At 40.1% G+C, this 18,800-nt stretch overlaps 1 protein-coding gene across 1 annotated transcript; it reads right to left on the reverse strand.

Moving 5' to 3' along the window:
• Positions 1-2,157: 2,157 nt before the first annotated feature.
• Positions 2,158-18,529, reverse strand: LOC103774064 (uncharacterized protein F13E9.13, mitochondrial-like; the record flags this gene model as incomplete). Its single annotated transcript, XM_008941446.1, is given in 4 exon segments — positions 2,158-2,308; positions 10,789-10,857; positions 10,860-10,967; positions 18,446-18,529. Coding segments are annotated over 4 exon segments (412 nt in total), but the record flags the coding sequence as incomplete, so codon positions are not given.
• Between the last annotated feature and the right edge of the window lie 271 nt (positions 18,530-18,800).

Raw genomic sequence — 18,800 nt, forward strand, 5'->3', positions numbered from 1 at the left:
GACATCTGCCCCCGGAGCGTGCGCCTGCGGACAGCGGGAACGCGCCCCGGGGTCACCGCGGGCACAGGCGCCCCTCATCCACCTTCCCCAAGGCTTAGGCTGCACTCCGCCATCCTCCCCGCTGTCAGAACTGCTCCAGGCAGGCTGCGGGAGGGAGGGAGGGCGAGTGTCCTGTTTGCAACTGGGAAGCGACACTGTGATACGCAGAGGAGGGGAAAGCCCAACCTCTCCCACCAGGGAAGCGCAATTGATCCATCTATTGCTCTGAGGCTCCTGTCTCCAAGGAGTGATTGCTAAGTGTGAACTACCAAGTGTCAATTGAGACAGCTGCTTACACGTCGAGCACCTGTATTTCAGAAACGTTGAGCACACACAGCTCTCTGGCTTCAAGTGGAAGCCGTGGATGTGCAGTCATTCATAAATCAGATTCTGTTGCCTAGTGCAGAATTAACACCCTCCACTTCATTTCACAAAGTCCAAATAACGGCAAGTATAGTTATTACCTATGATATAATCACAGGAATCACCTTACACAGCAGTTACAAACATCAATTACCTGCAACCTAGCTTTTCAACAGCAGTCTGATATATGGGTGATGCACTTGGAAACCTACCGCAACAGCAGCTTTTAATTGAAATGGTTCTAAACTCTGAAAGAATTCCAGCCATGGCTGGTTCAACTCCTGACCTAGTTTCTATATTTTCATTTAGAAAACAATGGCCATGGCCAACATGTAGCACTGATGAGTGGTGATGGACCTTGTTCTTGGATCAGTCTGAATGGGCAACACCCTTGGAGGGGAGGAGGGCCACGCTCTGCCCATATTCAGGGGCAGCGTGTGTGCAGCATGTGCCACTGATGGCAATGGATGTGAAGTGGAGAACACTAACCTCTGCAGCTGGAGAAGGGCAGGACAAAGTACCCAATAAATACAATGAGGTTGGAATGAGGCTTAAGAGTAGTAGGCACTCTACAAATAGCACGGAAAGGTAGCTGTAAAACAGTGGGCAGACTACAAAAATAATGTGTCCCCATTGAAATAACAGGAGGCTAGGAGCTCTCAGTGGCACGCATATTTTTCTACATTGAAAAACTCAGTTAAGTCCTTTACCATTTCCTTCTCAGTTTATGAATCTGCCTGAAACAAAAACCCTTTTCCTTTCTTAAAAAGCAAACCCTTTGAACAACAGGAAGTATAATTCAAACATCAATTCATCAATTGTCAAAACAAAAAAAAAGTCACATAAAGCAATCTTTTTTTTTTTACAAAAAGGTCTAATGTAATGGGTTTTTTTTTAGTATATAAAGAAATCACTAAAAAAAACCCAGTCTGAAACAAGCTTAAAAGCTTAATTTGACTGTACTGTATTGTTTCCCTTCTATTTTGAAATTTATTACCTGTTTATTAGGTATTTGAGATCTTCCAGACTTGGTTATTCTCATGATTACCCACATACGACACACACATTTTAATGAGGTTATTTAGCATGTATAATACATAACACTTGAGCAGTTTTTCTGGGGGGAAAAAACCAGAAGAGTGACATGTAAATAGCTGAAAGTACTATGTGACAGTTATGATGAAGTATCAGCAGAAAAGAAACTGGATTCATCTGTCAAAAATTCCTTCTGTTTGATAATCACAGAACATAATCCGTACATATACAGCACTGATTTAAGTAGAAGAAATCAGTATTATTGGCAGGAAGGAAAAAAGATAATGTTTTTTTTAAAATGCCAAAATATTATGATGATTATGGATGGTTTTATATGGCAACTGCTTGGATAGCTAAAAATAACCTTGGATGCCTAACCTCCAGAAACAATTTTTTTTTAAACACAACAGGTATATACACTAGTATACAAAATCTCACCTAATAACAGATGGAAAATTTTTACATCTGCATGTATTAATCCTGAAGGTTAAACAACTGCAAACTTCACAGATGCAGTAACCTGCAGCTTACAGGTGCAAATTTATTTTTAGACATATTCCCTAATAGCCCTGCAAGACTTTGCTTGAACAATAAAGTTCTCCCTATATCATTAACTTTCCTGACATTAAATAGGCATAAAAAAAAAAAATAAATCAGGGAATTGAGAAAAATAAGATCATTATTACATTCATATTTACATAAAATATTGCTTGTATTTACCTATGCTTCTTTCTAATATCAGCAAAAATCTGAATGTTCTCTGCTTCAACTTGTTTTCTGTATCGTAGTAGGTCACCTGCACAGGCATTTATCATCCCTTCATCAGCCACATGAGCAAACACAAACCCTTCAGCCTGGATAAAATCAAGACCTGAAAAAAAAAAAAAAAATTGAAAAAATAAAATTAACAGTATCTTAACTAAACCTGAAGACTGAAAAACAGAAACACTAAAACCAAACATAACCCCACCCTACTGCCCCTCTTGTTTGATCCCAACACAAGATGCTTCACATGCTCTAGGACTAACCAAACCTTGCTTTTCCACATATTTAAGTTTTACATTCTTTATTTTCACCCATATTCTCTCCAACTTCTTTCCACCTTACTACCTTCAACTCCCATATTTCCTATGAGAGGAAAGATGCCCACCAGCTCTCTCCCTATGCCCATGGCTCCCTTCTCAGCCCCATCGGTTTGTTCCTGCGTGGCTCAGGGCAGGTGGCTGCCCACCCTGCCGGCCTCCTGCCGGGATGTGCCAGTGGGCACAGGAGCCAGTGTGCCACAGCACAGCTCCTCTGTCCCAGCAACGTGTTCCCTCTCCATAGACACTCATTAACTTGAGTACATCCCTTCTCTCCAGATACTCTTCCATTGCACCACTTCTTTCTCAACTTCTATTCCCCTGTTAAATATACCTGAAGTTGGCCATCAGGTCAAGAGCATCAAGGACGTGGACACAGACAGAGGAATAGCATTAAGTCATCTTTCTTTAGGAAATTAGGAAAGAAACCACAGCTTGTGACACATTACATACAGCCAGTTTGACTCGCCATCTGAATGTAGCTTACGTTTTCTACAGAGCCCCACGTCAACAAATTACTTCTACAGCTGTGCCAAAGGTACAAGAAGATAAGGTTTGGGAAGAATAAACATTTTCCACTGTACTCTGACCATCAACTCTACCATGTCTTAGCAATGTGGTTTCCACCACATCGATTCATTTTTTGCACTAGGAAGTGGGATGGACACTTAAGAGGAAGGTTATGAATAGCAATGACTTCACACAGGCCACCCATCTACTCTCAGGGTCTCCCTGCACAGCCTTGCAATATCTGTGTTGAAAGACTGAAGCCTTAGGGCCACATCTTTGAGGCACAAAATTGAATTCTGAATACCTTATTGAATTCCCCTCTTCTCTCCAGTCTTTCACAGCCTTGAAGTTTACTTCACTTATCACTTAACATACATTTAAAAGCTCTGCACTCATCTTGTGCAGCTTGTGCTATTTTCCTGGTTTGCTTTAGAGGTCTCTTCCAGGCCCTTCTGAAGCTCTGCTGCTGCTCCAGCTTTGGGAGTCAGCTACACACTTAATTAGAGCTGACATCATACCAAGGAAGCTAATGCACATGAAAGCAGCCATCAAGAATGCAATCCTACTCACCAGAGAACTGCTCAGGCAACAGAGGCCTCACCTTAGCACATTTCAAATATAAACATAAACGATCTTTAATATTTAATTTATCAAATGACAAGGTGTCTGTTTATTTTAAAAATTCAGGTGCATTCCAGAAGCCCTGAAGTTGCAGAAACAGAAGCCTACGCCTGATGGAGAAGAGCTGTATTGCTTAGCAACATGGACTCCAGCTAACAAGACACATCACAGATGGATGCCAAATCACATGCAGGCGGTCCTGTGCCTTGAGACTAGAGGGTGCAAGGCATAGAGCACTCTTCATGTGTGATCCAAAGAGAAGACAGTGCCATGCCAGAGTTACTGGTGCTTCTGGGCAACAGGTAATAGTGCAAGTAGCCAGGCTGAGATTTCTGCAGCCAGGAACAAAAGCTATAGGTTCTATCTAAATCACCCCAGTTCACAGTGTAATTCAGAGTAAAATAAGAAAAATTACTTCTCTAATCATAAGACTGATGATGAGCATAGATACACGGCACGTTTTCACAGCAGTCACAATGTCTAACTCTGGACAGGAGCTATTTATTGAGCCATTTAATTTATTGAAGTCACTGCTTACATGTTTGTGTTTCCAGAACTTAGTGTATTTAAGACTTTCTGCTAAACATTAGGATTGCTTGTAGTCTAACAAGGTTGTGGGTTTTTGGGGACTATGAAAATACAAATTTTAACCAAGTGTAATATGTGCAGGCACCAAATCATTACCCTTCTCTTTTATGAAGCCATCATTGGATTCTGCTAATGAACTATTTTTTATGCTCATCAAATCGTAAGAATGATACAATTGCTTACTTTCACATGTGGCAAGTTGAACAGTAATAGCCATTGAATAGTTAATAGGCATTCCCATTTCTGACCTGTATGTTAACAAAAACATTTTGTAATCTCAGTGGAAAACAAGAACAGGAAATTTCCAATGAAACTTAATACACAGAACTTTGAGACTATACTAAGAAAATGGAATTAAGTAACCAGCTGCTGCAGGGCCTGCCAAGGAACTAGAGCTTCTCTTTTTCTCAAAAGTTAGTGTCACTCCACTTATGTTAATCCTACTTCAACAGCTTTAACTGAACAACTGTGCAGGTCTATCAGCTGTACAGAAGAACTTTTTTTCTTTCCTTCCCATGATAATTTATGATTAAAAGAAAAAAAAAAAAGAGACTGAAACACTTTTGCTGGGTGAGGAAGCATTGCCAGACGGAGTTGATGGAGGAAGGAATACTTATATTTCATTCATCTTAAATGCTGCAAATGTGCATATCATTGAATTTTAGCACCCGAAGACAGCGAACTGGATGCAACCATTGAGAAGCCCTTTTTCAGATACATTCCTTCCTTCAGTTATAAAGTCAAAAGGAGCTGGGAGCTAGGATTTACAAAGAAATGGGATCTGGCCTCTGCAAAGCAGCAGCTCCTAGTTGCCGCCAAATTTTGGACTTCAGGCAAATATCTTTGCCTTTACACAAAGGCAAGATGCTGAGGTAACTTTACTAGTGGTATCTGGTTTTATATGTGCAGTAAATCCTGGCTCCCAGCTGTTCTGTCTCCCTAACTCAAAAAGAACCTGAAAGACTGATTTTGTGTTGAAAATGAAAACTTGGAGGAGCTCACCTTTGCCTGCTATTGATGCTACAGTCTCCGTGCTGCAAGGACCCTTTACTACTCATGCCATGGTCTCAAAGCAGCTCCTTCCATGCTCAGCATGAATTGCAGGCCTGGGAGAAGCACCTCCAGCAGAGTCAGCAGTGCTCACTGCCTTGCTCCACAGCACCTGCAAACGCTCCCAAGGCATGCACACCTCTGCTGCAGTTCACAGCTTAGCTGCCTCCCCTCCCCTCCCCCCGAACATATATGGCAGCAATTAAAAAGAAAAAAAAAAGCAGTGTACAATTCTGCCCGATTCTACCCCACAATAAATAATATCATGGGATGTAGCAAGTGAATTCCCATTGAAGAATTCTGTGCTGGTGGATGAGGGAAAGGAATGGTCTCAAGGCAGCAAGGCTGTATCTATAAAGGACATGGAGATATCTGGTACCTGAGATATCTCCTGATACGGAGAAGCATCTCCAGCAGAGTCAGCAGTGCTCAGTGTACAATTCTGCCCGATTCTACCCCACAATAAATAATATCATGGGATGTAGCAAGTGAATTCCCATTGAAGAATTCTGTGCTGGTAGATGAGGGAAAGGAATGGTCTCAAGGCAGCAAGGCTGTATCTATAAAGGACATGGAGATATCTGGTACCTGAGATATCTCCTGATACAAAGCTTCACTTAATCAGCTACCAAAAGTATCATTATCATTGATGCAAACTAATTCAGAAATGGGATTTCATTAACATGGTCCTTAAAGGGAAAAAAAGGGCTGTTTCACAGTCAGGTGGAGATGCAGTTGGACTAGATGGTTATTTTAAGTCCCTTCCAACTGAACTATTCTAAATTTATGAGATGAGAGAAGATACTTAAAAACTGGGCCCTGATTGACCATGAGTGTAACACAGGCTCACCCACGTGTAGAGAAGCTGCACTTTACAGTAGATCCTACAGTTCTTGCTTCCAAGCATCCAGACTGAAGCCCAGGCCAGAAAACAAGAACATAACTTGCCTCTGGCCCATGTGCTTGTGTTCTCCACTGCATGGTGTCAACATACAGCAGGGAAGGGTATCTGGAACATGAGAAGTGTTCCTGTGCATCACTACAGACATACAAGCATGGGGGCTGTTTTATGCCTCAGAGATCAGCAGATGGCCAGACCAATATTCCACAATGGAGATTTTTCTGGAAATCTTTCTTCTCACCATTAACTTTATCTGCATTATGTTAATGAAGGGTCAGTTATTTATTTCTTCTCAATCACTGCTACATGTTGGTAACATAGAGCATGCAGAATTTGCAAAATAATAAAGGGAGTATCACCAGCACATATAGCCTGTATTGTAAAAGCTCTGCAATGGCCTGCAGTGACAGGTTAGAGACAAGCAGAATGTCTCACTAATGCAAGGGAAGCCGAGGGCTTTTTGTCAATTCCTTCAGACACAACAGTCCCCTCTAATGTGAGCGGTGCTTCATAAATAGCAAAATTTCAATAGAAGAAAAGCCATGTAGTTTGGAATTAGATCAACAATAAACAATGTGAGTACGTGAAATTAACACAATGGTCAACTTTAGGAAATGAGACACACTAATAAGTGAGGAAACCCAAACACTATGCCTGAATCTGACCCAGAGGTAGTGAGCATCTTGCAGACATTCCTGAGGGTGGAGAAATGATAACCAGTAATATCTGCTGAACAAAAGTAAATAAGGGAGCATTTGTATTTTTATCTCCTCTACAAATGCTCACAGAACCTTCCTACATACCTCATTCTGTTTCAACATCAAGCAGATGTAGTTAATTAAATCAGAAACTACAAACAGGAAATTATACACCTCCAAAACCCACACAGTACACCTGTTAATAATAAGCCAATTGAAAAGCAACCCTAGCAAACAAATTCTGACTTGCTTCTCCACAAAGAGCATTTTAGGAAAGAAGGAAGATAATACAGTCTTTGAAGGATGTCATTAAAATGAACTGTTAGGAAGGGTTGTTTTTCTGAGAATAAATATTTGAGATTAAGATGGCTTCCAGTCAAAAATATAAATACAAAACTGTACTGTTCTGTATTATCTCTGGTTTGCTGTCTACAGTTCCTTAGGGACATTACTGTATTTAAAATTAAAATGCCTGCGTTAGAATAGTGTAAAAAATTGAGCAGCAGAGGACTTTTATATTAAGCAAAGTGTGACATGAATCTCCCCCACTATTTGTATATATAATTGTCCTCATCTGAGCTAAAACACAACTAATTCTCCATTCAGCCATTTTACTTTTCATCTAAGTTTCTTCTAAGTGACTGCACTTTCTGAAGGTAATGGCATATCTTTGCAGGCAGTCTCTGCTTCTAGAAGTGATAGCACTTGATGGTCATAGTTACTACCAAGGACTGGCATGTGTAGCAAGGCTCCTGCTTACACTTGCTCCTACAGAAACCATGGCCATTGCTAAATGCTGTGTGCCAGACTGGAATGCTGCAAGTGAAAGGGTTGTAAGTGAAAAGGTCACACCTGTGGGGAGGTGACAGACAGGAGGCAGGCAGGAGAGGTGACCCTAAGCCTATATGACCATCCCATATACACCATTTTCAGTATAAAGCTGAGGGTTTATAGGGTCACGCTCTCTTCTTCCATGTCTGGCATCCAAGGAGGACTTTGCCTGTTCTGCCTCCAATCCCAGTCCATGAGTTCCTCAGTGCAGTTCCTGAATCCCATTCCCACCTGCCACTGAGTCTAGCCAGACTGAGGGGGTTTAATATTGGGTTTGCATATATTTATAGATACTTCATTATTTTTCTTATTAACATTATATTTTCTTTTTATTGTTACTATTTCATTAAAGCTGTGTTATAGAGTTATTTTTTTTTCCTAACCCACAAGTCTGTCTCCCATATTCCCTTTCCCTTCTAGGAAGGGAGGGTTAACAGAGAGCATCTGTATCTCATTTAGTGGCCAAGCCAGCCTCAAACCATGACAATAAAGACACTGATTTTTGAGTAGGCTAACTTTGCCATATCTGCCCTAGGAACGGAGGGAAGTTCCGACAGCTTTCAACATAACCTCTTGAAGTCAAAAGCAAAAGATCAGACACAGTGATGCTGCTTTGCAGGGCTGATGGACAGGGAAGGTGGGACCTGCAGCGAGGCCCACGGCAGAAGGATGCCACAGCCTGCTGGAGGGATGCCCTTGGGCAGCTACCTCCACTGACCCCATGGTGGACCTGTCCCTGCACTGAACCACAAGCATTCAGTTCAGCACTGGTGTAACAGTCTGCAATAACCTTCTGGAGCTGGAGGGATGCTGGCAACAACTGTTTGGGCTCAGCAGGGGTTTTTTTGGTAACATGAGGAACCGCTTGTTTCTGTCAGAGCAGAGACAGTGGTTTCCTCCTTCCTCAACATCTCCTGCTACTTTCCTACTGCCGCCCCCTACTTTTGCTGAAGCACCCAACATGAATACGGGTTTGCTGGCACTCCTTCCTTCAGGTGCCTAATTGAATAGCAATAAAAAAGTTCCCTAAAGAACCAAAATAATTTTTTTTAAAATTCTCAACTTTCTCAGATGCCCCATCCTGTGATTTACTACTGTTACTTTCAGATTTATGCAATACCTTGGCAACATGATAGGAAGATTCAGTATTTTCATCTGTTACTATTTGGCTACACACAACTTGTTTATTAGCAGGACCACATACTGCTGATGTTGAGCTCCTCCAAGTCACACTAACCTGCTGATTTTTTTCCCTTCTTTAGAAAATAAAATCATTACTTTCACCTACAGGCTGCTTATGATTTCCCTGTTCAGTTCTCTTCAGAATGGTTATTTCTACCAAAGGTACAAGTTTTCACAGGGAAAATGAAATGACTGCAGAGTAGCAGGAGATACTACACATGCTTTTCAACTAAAACACCTTCAGCAAGTATTTTTTGTAGTGAAAGCATCCAGGCCTTACTTTATTAATAGCCACCTATTAAAACTGTATTGACATTAAAAGTCACTGTAAGTTGCTAAAGGAAAGCTAGTCAAAGATTTACTACCTGGCTTTACTAGCACTTTAGTAGCACTGACTTTACTATGCTTTTGCTTAAAGCTATTTTCTTTTCTTTTGTGTTTTCTTGTTCAGTGAACTTGAGACAATTTTTAGGGAAGTGCAATGAAATGCATTAAACACAGGCCCTTCCTAGCTGGTGTTTTCCAGTTACAGAGCAAATAGTGCAGAACAGTAGTAGAGCTGAGCAAAACCCAAGCCCTCCAGGAATTCTCTCCCTTATTAATAATTGCTGCAAAGTAAGAGAAAAACATTGCTCCCACATGACATCCCTTATTTAGTGATCAATTTTGCTCCTAAAAGGATGCATAGGTCCCTAACAGTTTGACCACTGCCTTTAAAAATAAGATGTGTAAATAGTTTTGCAAATGCCTATGTATCTCCAGTATCCTACATGCATACAATCCCTAAAAACACACTGGATTCTGTTAGCATTTTTATTTTAGGTTTCCACATAGCTTCTACTGCAGCAATAAAAATTAGGTTTTGTCAGTTTGTCAAGTAGCTAGGTACCCTGAAAGTCAACTTCTGATTTTAAACTATTCAAAAGAAATTAGTTCAAAACATTTACTAACAAGAATTTCCTTAAGAAAAAAAAATTAAGCCCTTTAGAACACACTCAACATAATTAAAACTGCCACTGCAGATAAGTTAGCCTACATTATTTTACCTGTAGTATGATTTTCAATTAACACCAGCATCTTTTAGTTTTGCATTCTTATGAAATTTTGCCTGTTTATAAAATTTGAACGTGCAAAAACATGCAGCCTTACAGTAATCACATAAGCAATCTTGGCAAAAACAGGCATTAACCCTCAATTTATGAAGTATTTGGGATGTACAAGCCTTCCATATTAAATCAGCTTCCATCTTTAAATCATGGAATGATACATATGGAAAACAAAAATTGCTTCAGCAAGCATTAGGAGTAGAAAGGTTAGCAAGTCTAGGATTCATGCAATAAAGATAGATTATATTTTATTCACCCAAACACAATTTAATTTTAAGTAATTTGGCTAGCTGTACACTCAATTCTTTGTTATTATATCAGAAGCTTCATTCCATCCATTTATTAAAAAAAGGCAATGAAAACTTTGTTTTAATGGATAACGGTAGTAGCAACAGCATATACTTAGATGCTGAAACAGGGCGTTAGCCACAGTGGGTTAAACTGATCCTCAAGTATAATTTAACCAAAGTAAACAGTTCCACCAAAGGTAGCTTTTAGACATGAGTAGGTTTAAACTAATCATTATATTTAGGTATAGTTCACCTAGAAAGCTGTGGCAGCGGCCTTGGGATTCTTAGCTGCCTCCCAGCTGAAGCAGCATCCAAGTATCACCTATTATAACCAAGGAGGCATCTTTCTCAAAACCCAATTTCTGCATTTCAGGGTACAACGAGCTCTTCACGTCTCCTTTTTCATGGTATGTATGTCAGTACAACGCACAATTTGCAGAGAGTGAATGCCACAGCAAACACCAGCCACAACTGGCGAGTCATTCCTGTCACCTGCAGCAAGAGCGACCGCTCTGGCCTGTTGGTTGGCAGCAGCCAGGGCCTGGAGCCCCAGCAGGAGACGGGGCACGTCTGCCTCACCGCAGCGCCGGGGACGGTCATCGCTGCAGCCACTTCAGGCCCAGGACACGCCGGGTAAGGAAGATCATGCGTGTTCTCTACTATCAGCCATCCTGTGGAGATTGTTGTAAAGAAATATCATTGAACTGGGGGAAAAAAAAAACCTTAAAAACCATGGAGATGTACCATGACACTGTTTTGTACTAAAAGACACACAAGTTTAAAGATTTTCCTTCAAAGGAAGGGTTACCTATAGGAAATTAGTACCTGGAGTACTGCATCCAGTTCTGGAGCCCCCAGGACAAGAGGGACGTGGAGCTGCTGGAGCGTGTCCAGAGAAGGGCCACGAGAATGATCCGAGGGCTGGAGCAGCTCTGCTGTGAGGACAGACTGAGAGAGTTGGGGCTGTTCAGTCTGGAGAAGACTCCCAGGTGACCTTATTGTGGCCTTCCAGTATCTTAGGGGGGCTACAAGAAAGCTGGGGAGGGACTTTTTAGGATCTCAAGTAACAACAGAACTAGAGGGAATGGGGCAAAGCTGGAAGTGGGCAGATTCAGGCTGGATGTGAGGAAGTTCTTCCCCGTGAGAGTGGTGAGACCCTGGAATGGGTTGCCCAGGGGGGTGGTTGAGGCCCCATCCCTGGGGGTCTTTAAGGCCAGGCTGGAGGAGGCTCTGGGCAGCCTGATCTAGTGGGAGGTGTCCCTGCTCATGGCAGAGGGGTTGGAACTGGGGGATCCTTGTGGTCCCTTCCAGCCCTGACAGATTCTGATCTGTTTTAGCAGAGAACTTTAGAGCCCTAATGGCTCAATGGTTGGACTTGGTGATCTTGTAGGTCCCTTCCAACCAAAATAATTCTATGATTCTATGATTCTAAATTGTGTTGATGCATACAACCACTTATAAAAGCACTCTCATCAGTATTTGCAGGGAAATCATGAAGAGAAATAAATGTGATTTTAATTATACATTCATCAATTTGGTCTCCTTTGATCCATCCTAAAATGTGAGTGACAGGTGAATGAGTTAAATCTTATACCTCATTAAAAATAGTGTGAAGTCAAACTTCCATTATCCAAGTGGAATATAGGATATTGAGTATGCTTGAATAATGAAGGATTTAGAGATAATCAGGACAATTTTCAATTCAATTAATGTCAGAAACTAAGTGTTATTTTGGATAAAGGAATTTTTTCCTCTATTGTGCCTATTTACAGTGTGCCTAATAGCATAGTATTAACTATTGATATTTCTCCCTTTCTGAATTTAGAATTACTTGAAGGAAGATATTGCTATTTATTATCTCCTATACCACTCACTTCACACTGCTATACTCTTAGCAAACAATGGAGTGATGATAAAATACTCTGCTGATGTAATTTATGCAATTTATTCAAAAATCTTTGTACATTATCTGTTACCTTGCATATTTCCAATCATCCTGTAGTATGTACCGGAAAGTTTTCAACAACTGCAAATCATATGTAATTTTGACAAGGACGCATAGTAAGAGTCAAAGTATAGTCTCAAAGCATATTTCCAACCTTATGCATTTAATCTGCAGTGAGAATGTTAAAAAAAAGCTAGAAATTTGTCAACCACTTCGCCCTAAAAATACAAAAAGCTTAATAGACAAATTAATTGTAAATAAGGAAAATAAATTCTGCTGTCTCTGGAGTTTTATCACGCATCTTAATCCTTTAAAATGAGAGCTTTACATTTCAGAGATACTGTAGCAGAACCAGATAAGAAAAATTAAAATCTGGGGACAAAACCCCACAACTAGACATTAAAAAAAGAAGTTGGGTCAATAATAACATAAAGAATCCAGAAGGAGGGGGAAAAAGAGTTTTGTTTTTTAAATAACTTTCACATGTAACACTTGTTTCACCTTTGTTGTAGTGCAGAAGCCCTTTTGGCAGCGAAAGACAAGACAACCTATAAAATGCAGTCAGCATTTAACAGCTGAACTACAGGCTAAGCTGCAGCCATTGTAAAGGAACAGTTAACATACAGGATGGGGAAAACCCAGAGCAGAAATAATCTGGTGCAACAACATGGTCAGTCCAGGCACACCACCCACAGATGTTCAGTGCACCAGGATACAGCTGCCCTAACCAAAGGGCTTACAGATGAGCCCTTAAAGTACATAAAAGTGATCTTATACTATGAGCACCCAGCATTAGACCCACACACTACTTGGTGCCATTCATCATCATATTTAATTACAGAATTCCAGGCCGAGAAAACCTCAACTAAAGAAAGAAAAGCCAGATATGACGATTAACTAAAACATTTGTCCTTAATTTGGTTTCTGTGTCCAATTTGGTGTGTAATTCCCCATCTACACTTTGCTACCTGTGCTGGGAGGTAGCCACATGAGAAAGATGACACCCAGTCCTCAGAAAACTAACAGCATTTTCAGAAATGAAATAAAATACAAACTTTTAGTAGGTTTCTCCAGACTGAGGTCAGGACTGTTCCAACAAAACTGAACTGACACCTGGTCTCCTACCTCAGGCACAACTACTGAATCCTTTGTGGTACCAACAGGAAGGGAAACCCCTCACCCTTCTGTCCTCTGTACACATGAATATATTAAGTCAGTCTAAGCAAGAATGCAAAACTGACCAGTGGTAGTATGTGGCAAAAGGATTAACATACAACTAAAATATTTTAATGAAACAAACTGAAAAAATGCAATGAACCCTAAACCCAGGTAATTCCATGAGAAATCTGGGAAAACACAAACTTATCATAAGGGCAAGGAGCTAGGATCTGCAAGCCAGAAGCTCCAGGCTTTCAGGCAGTCAAGAACTGACCTCAGTAGGACAGATGGGAAGAAAGGCATCTGGGAATGGGGCTTCAGATGCTCAGCTCCTAAGAGCCATACTAGGAGGCAGAAAAGCAGAACAGGTTGGCAGAATTCCATAGGAATTCCATAGTGAAACTGAGCTTTCTGTGGATTGCTAGGACTTTGACAGCTCAGGATTTGCATAAAGCAAACTATTCTATTAGATACATTAATTCATTTAAAAATTAAGTAAAAATCCTAACCATGCTACTGTGAATAAAAAGTATCTGGATTCTAGTTCAAAATGCAGGTATAAGGGAAGATTCCAACATTTGTCTCTTCTGCATTAAACTTACTATATTCACTTTTCAGCAGCTGTCTCTGCCTATGGCCTCAAGGATCACAATATTCAGCAATTATTTTTGGTATTATTCTAATAATATGTTACTCTTTTGGTATCATCCAACAGACTACATTCTTTTGCATATTATTTTTTGTTTAATTAAAGAAGTACAGCATATGCTCTTCAATACAGAGAGCCAAATTACAGATACATTAACTCAAAGCTTTCATTCATATTTTATATAAAAATATAACACCACAGATTTCTGTGTTTATTGAATTGATATGTATATAAAACAGACTTTGTCACTTTCAAAGAGCTAATTAAAATAGTAGAAAGAAAACAGTTACGCTAAATTATTAGAGTTCTTGAAACTTAAGCTTATAGTTTAGAAGTCTATGAAAACAGCTACTGTATTACACCTCCAAAGCAGAATTTATTTGGATAGTATGAGATAAAACTTGAGCAAATACTTTTTTTGCGTTCCTTTTCCATTAATATTAAAAGCATTTAAGTGTTGCTTATATGTAATAGCCTTATTACAAGTAATTCTCAAACAATACATTTCCCTTTTACCTTGAGTGACTTGTGAAGTGCTACATATGTGCAAAGTGCCTCTTGTATCACAGTTAGCAACTACCAAATAGGTCATTCAAGTCACTCTGATTATATAGAAAAATGTTTCCTTCACTTTATTCCACTTCTAGAAACAGCCTCTTAAAGCACCTCAGCCACAATCATACACATTACAGCAGAAAAGCCTCAAAAACAATCAAAACACCATAAACCACAACACATATAACAATCATAAAAGCTTTAACTTGACACCTACCTAATGTAACTTCTACCTAGGGCAGCTTTAACCCCCACGTTTCCTCTAACAGAAAAGGTTCACCTACAAACACACACATACCACTACAAACCTTCACGAGCTTAGGACAGCTACTCTTTCCTACAGGAAGAGGGGTTTGCACTATACTCATCATTATATAGGCTCAGGTACACACGAAGACAATTACAGCCTTTCCCACCACCACAGCCATGTGCCCCTCAGAAAGGAAATCAGGTGCCTTTGCAGAGTTTTTATTTGCTGTGCCTAGGAGCAGTTCCTTTAAAAGCTACCTCCAGAGCAATAGATTACCACCTCACTGTTGGTAAGTAGTTTATGTTCTCCTATTCATGCTGTAAGAGATAGTTGTGAGGATTGTCTGCAGCTTTATTTTACTATGATATAGCTAAGGTTTGAGATGTTAACCTCTGTAATCTAAGCAATAGCTACCTATGTGTTTCTATGCAGAAAAGCTAGCTTATTCCATCTCAGTTATTAAATGCTAAGTGGCTTGAATTGTAACTATTGCTGTAGTTTTAAAAACAATGAGCTTCAAATTTTTCATCTTTTTAAAACATCAATGTAAAGTACACACTAGTAACTCTATTTCCAAGTACAGAGACAAAAAAAAAGTCAGGAGGATCAGAATCACAACAAACATTTCTTGAGGCAGCAGTGGTAAAACAAGCAAACCAAGTTTTGTGTGGTAAGAAGCACAATAAGAAGCTTTATAATTTTAGAATTTTTTATTTTTAAAAAAAAACCCAAACCTTTAGTTACGTATGCTTAACTGTCTTTAGCATTAACCACTCAAATAGCTGCAGCTAGGTAACAGAAAATAGTAGTAGAGTGATCTGTATCAGTAAAATTAGAGGGAACTTGTGCTCTATTTTCTGCCCACAAAGTAAGCACCATCCACACTGAATGGAATGAATAAAAGTTAACTCGAAATTATATTTTGCATTTTTCTTAAAACAAAAGCCTATACAAATTGGAGGGATTATAATGCCTTATAGTTTCCACTTATAAAATCTTGTCTAGGGATTTCCATTGTTTAGCAACACAAGCACAAAGCATACACATTTTGAGCACAGATGGCTTCCTATCTGAGCATTCACTTGTTTTCATTACTGTGCTTTAGTATCACAAATCTTTCATATTTATTATGCTAAGCTGGTAATGTGCCAGACAAGTCACCTTTTTCTGAATATACTAGGATCTACTTCCAAGTGCAATGCATATTGAGTGAGCAAGACTACAGACTTTATTTTTAAATGTTAATGCCAATTCAAGCAACTTGAGACCGTATGTACCCATGTAAGCAGCAGCAACACAGTTGCATGTCTTTTTAAAGGCTACTGTAGGTAGCATTTGGAAATACTCTCACTAGGAATATCTGAAGAACAACCTTTGTTTCTAGCTCTTCATTCACAAGAAAAGCAGACAGCTTTTCACCTGCAGCACTGAATGAGAAACCCAAATACATTCCTGTTCTAATAGCAGGTCAGTTTAGAAGAATGTCCATCTCTGTACAAAAGCCAGGAAGCTTCTGAAGTGTCTGTTTTGAAAACTTGAATTCTTCTTAAAGTAGGAGGAAAAACAAAGCTATTGCAGAAAGTGTTAGGCAACTATACTGATATTTATGGAAGCTCTACTGATTATCTCTGACCTTCGTGGCATTAATAAAGGATTTGTCATGTTGCTGCAATGCTATTGTCTGCAGACCTCCAGAATGAAGATTGGTGTGGAATGTTTACTTGTGTTTTTCTGACTTCTGCAATAAATAGACTTAAGCATTACTTCAAGTTAAGCATAGCTTAAAGCCCTGAATTTGTTCAAATGCCTAGAGAAATTACTAGATTCAGCCCATCTGTCTACCTGAGAGGTAGAATTAAAAATATATTCAAGTCCAGAGATTGCAGTGCAGTAGGAGAAAAGGTAAAGTAGTTAGACCTGGAATAGCAGAATTCATTACATCTGTTGAAAAGACAAGTATAAAACACACCCAAAACTGTGTTAGTACTCATTTCAGAGCTCATCTTAAAACTGTTCCAGCTTTGTGCAAGGCAGCAGTGGAAATAACAGCTTCTGTTCCCCCCTCACCTTTACCTGATGTTTTCTCCCTTCTGCTAATCCTTAGTGTAAGGTATAATTGGTATGTCAGGGAAACAAGCACAGGGATGTGGGGCAATGGCTTTACCAGTTACAGATCACGTGTGTCACCGCTTCCTCTAACACAGGAAGGCAGAGACTAGTACTTGCCACTCTTCTCATCAAAGTTACACCTCATGCTGATACTGTAACTGTAGAGATAAACTCACAGTACAGAATACAGAGCTATTGCACACCTGTTCTTTCAAAAGGCATGAAAAGGAAGAGAATTTAGTCTGGGCAACTTGCAGTTATTCTAACTGGGAGGACATCTTGCACATGCTCATCTGGTTCATAGGCACGGATGCCTGCCTATGTAATTGTCATCCTGCCACACTGCTCTTCATCCATTCAGCAACTCTGTTCTCAGGAAGCTTTCCTCACTTTAGCCTTACTAGTGCTCTGCCCATAACCTACTTTGACTTGTCTTGCATTTTCACCTTGGTCTTCTATAATTTACAATAACCTCCTATTATCAGTTTTGTTCAGTCTGAGAAGTGTACTAATTTATGCCATTAAAAAGGTTTCAATTGGCTTGTTATTAAAGTTTTACAGAAAGCAGCAGAGCAGTCTTCAAACCTCAGGCAGCAGGACACCACTTTACCATAACAGAAAATGTACGTCCTACGGTAGGCAGCTCAAAGGAAAAGCACATCAGCACCCAAAGACAAGGGGCAACAAAATGTTTCAAACATATCTCACCTTTCAAAAGGACATACACCCTGTTAGAGTCTACTGACGTATGAAGATCACTACACCACTTTAGGCCCAATGGCAATTCAGTTGTGCCTGCCTCTTCTTGCCTCTGGCCAAGACTGGCCTTTTGGGCCTTTTCTTCTAGATGCACAAAGCAGGCATGTGAGCTGCTAGCAGGCTAGGGGGGGAGGGTTAAAGAGGGCAGGAAAAGGGCCTAAACTTTCTTTTTTGGCCCCCGAATGATCTGTGCTGCTTTGGTGCGAAGACAAACGCTGGGCACTCCTGCAGCACACAGTGACTGAGCTCTGTCTGTAGTGCCTCAGCTGTGCACTGAGGCATTCCTCAGTGACTTTATGAAACCAGAGTGCTGTACAGAGATAAATATACCCTGGGTTGTCAAACTGGATGATGAAGCATTCTATGGCCAGGTACCTAGAACACCAGCAACCATCTGTGTTGTGGTTGACTCTTCTTTTTTTTCCCCACCTTTAAATTGACTTGATTATTAGAAATTGATGGTAATCCAGCTTGTGCAATTCAAGTTGCTTAATTACAATCTAAGTTCTTTCAATTGTTTTGGGTATACGTGCTACTTACTTTAGGTTTTGTAATCTAGAAGGCCTACTAACTATGTTGAAATAAAAGATGTGGATTTAAACATCTTCCTAAGCTGTGTGGTTTAAGATGCTTTTGATGAATAAAAGACTCAGTTTTAAATACTGGCTATGCAGAAACAGCTTTGTGTAAATGTCGCTACAGGAAGAAGGAACCCAGAACTTACAACTCCAGCATCCTTGTAAAGCTTCTGCCTCTGGACAAGCTTGGTCAATGATCTGAGCCAATGGGAGAGAGCTTCTTGGTGTCCCTGCAAGAATAATGCTGCTTACTCCAGGGCACACACAGACCAAAACCAGATGCAGTAAAAGCTTTCAGGAAGGATCTGGCCTATTGCAATAGGAGGAAATGTGGTCAGCTCGCCAAAACGCTGCTGTATCTCCTTGTGAACATACTTGAGTGGCACCTCTTTCCTTAGCTGAACTTGACAGATCTGCTCTAACCATTAAGCTCCTAAATCTAATTCACCAATTTGAGAAGTATCTGTTATAATCTCTTACTGCAACAGCTCTGCTCTTAGC

Source organism: Merops nubicus, unplaced genomic scaffold (assembly GCF_000691845.1).
Source record: "Merops nubicus isolate BGI_N331 unplaced genomic scaffold, ASM69184v1 scaffold30275, whole genome shotgun sequence".
Taxonomy (NCBI): Eukaryota; Metazoa; Chordata; class Aves; order Coraciiformes; family Meropidae; genus Merops; species Merops nubicus.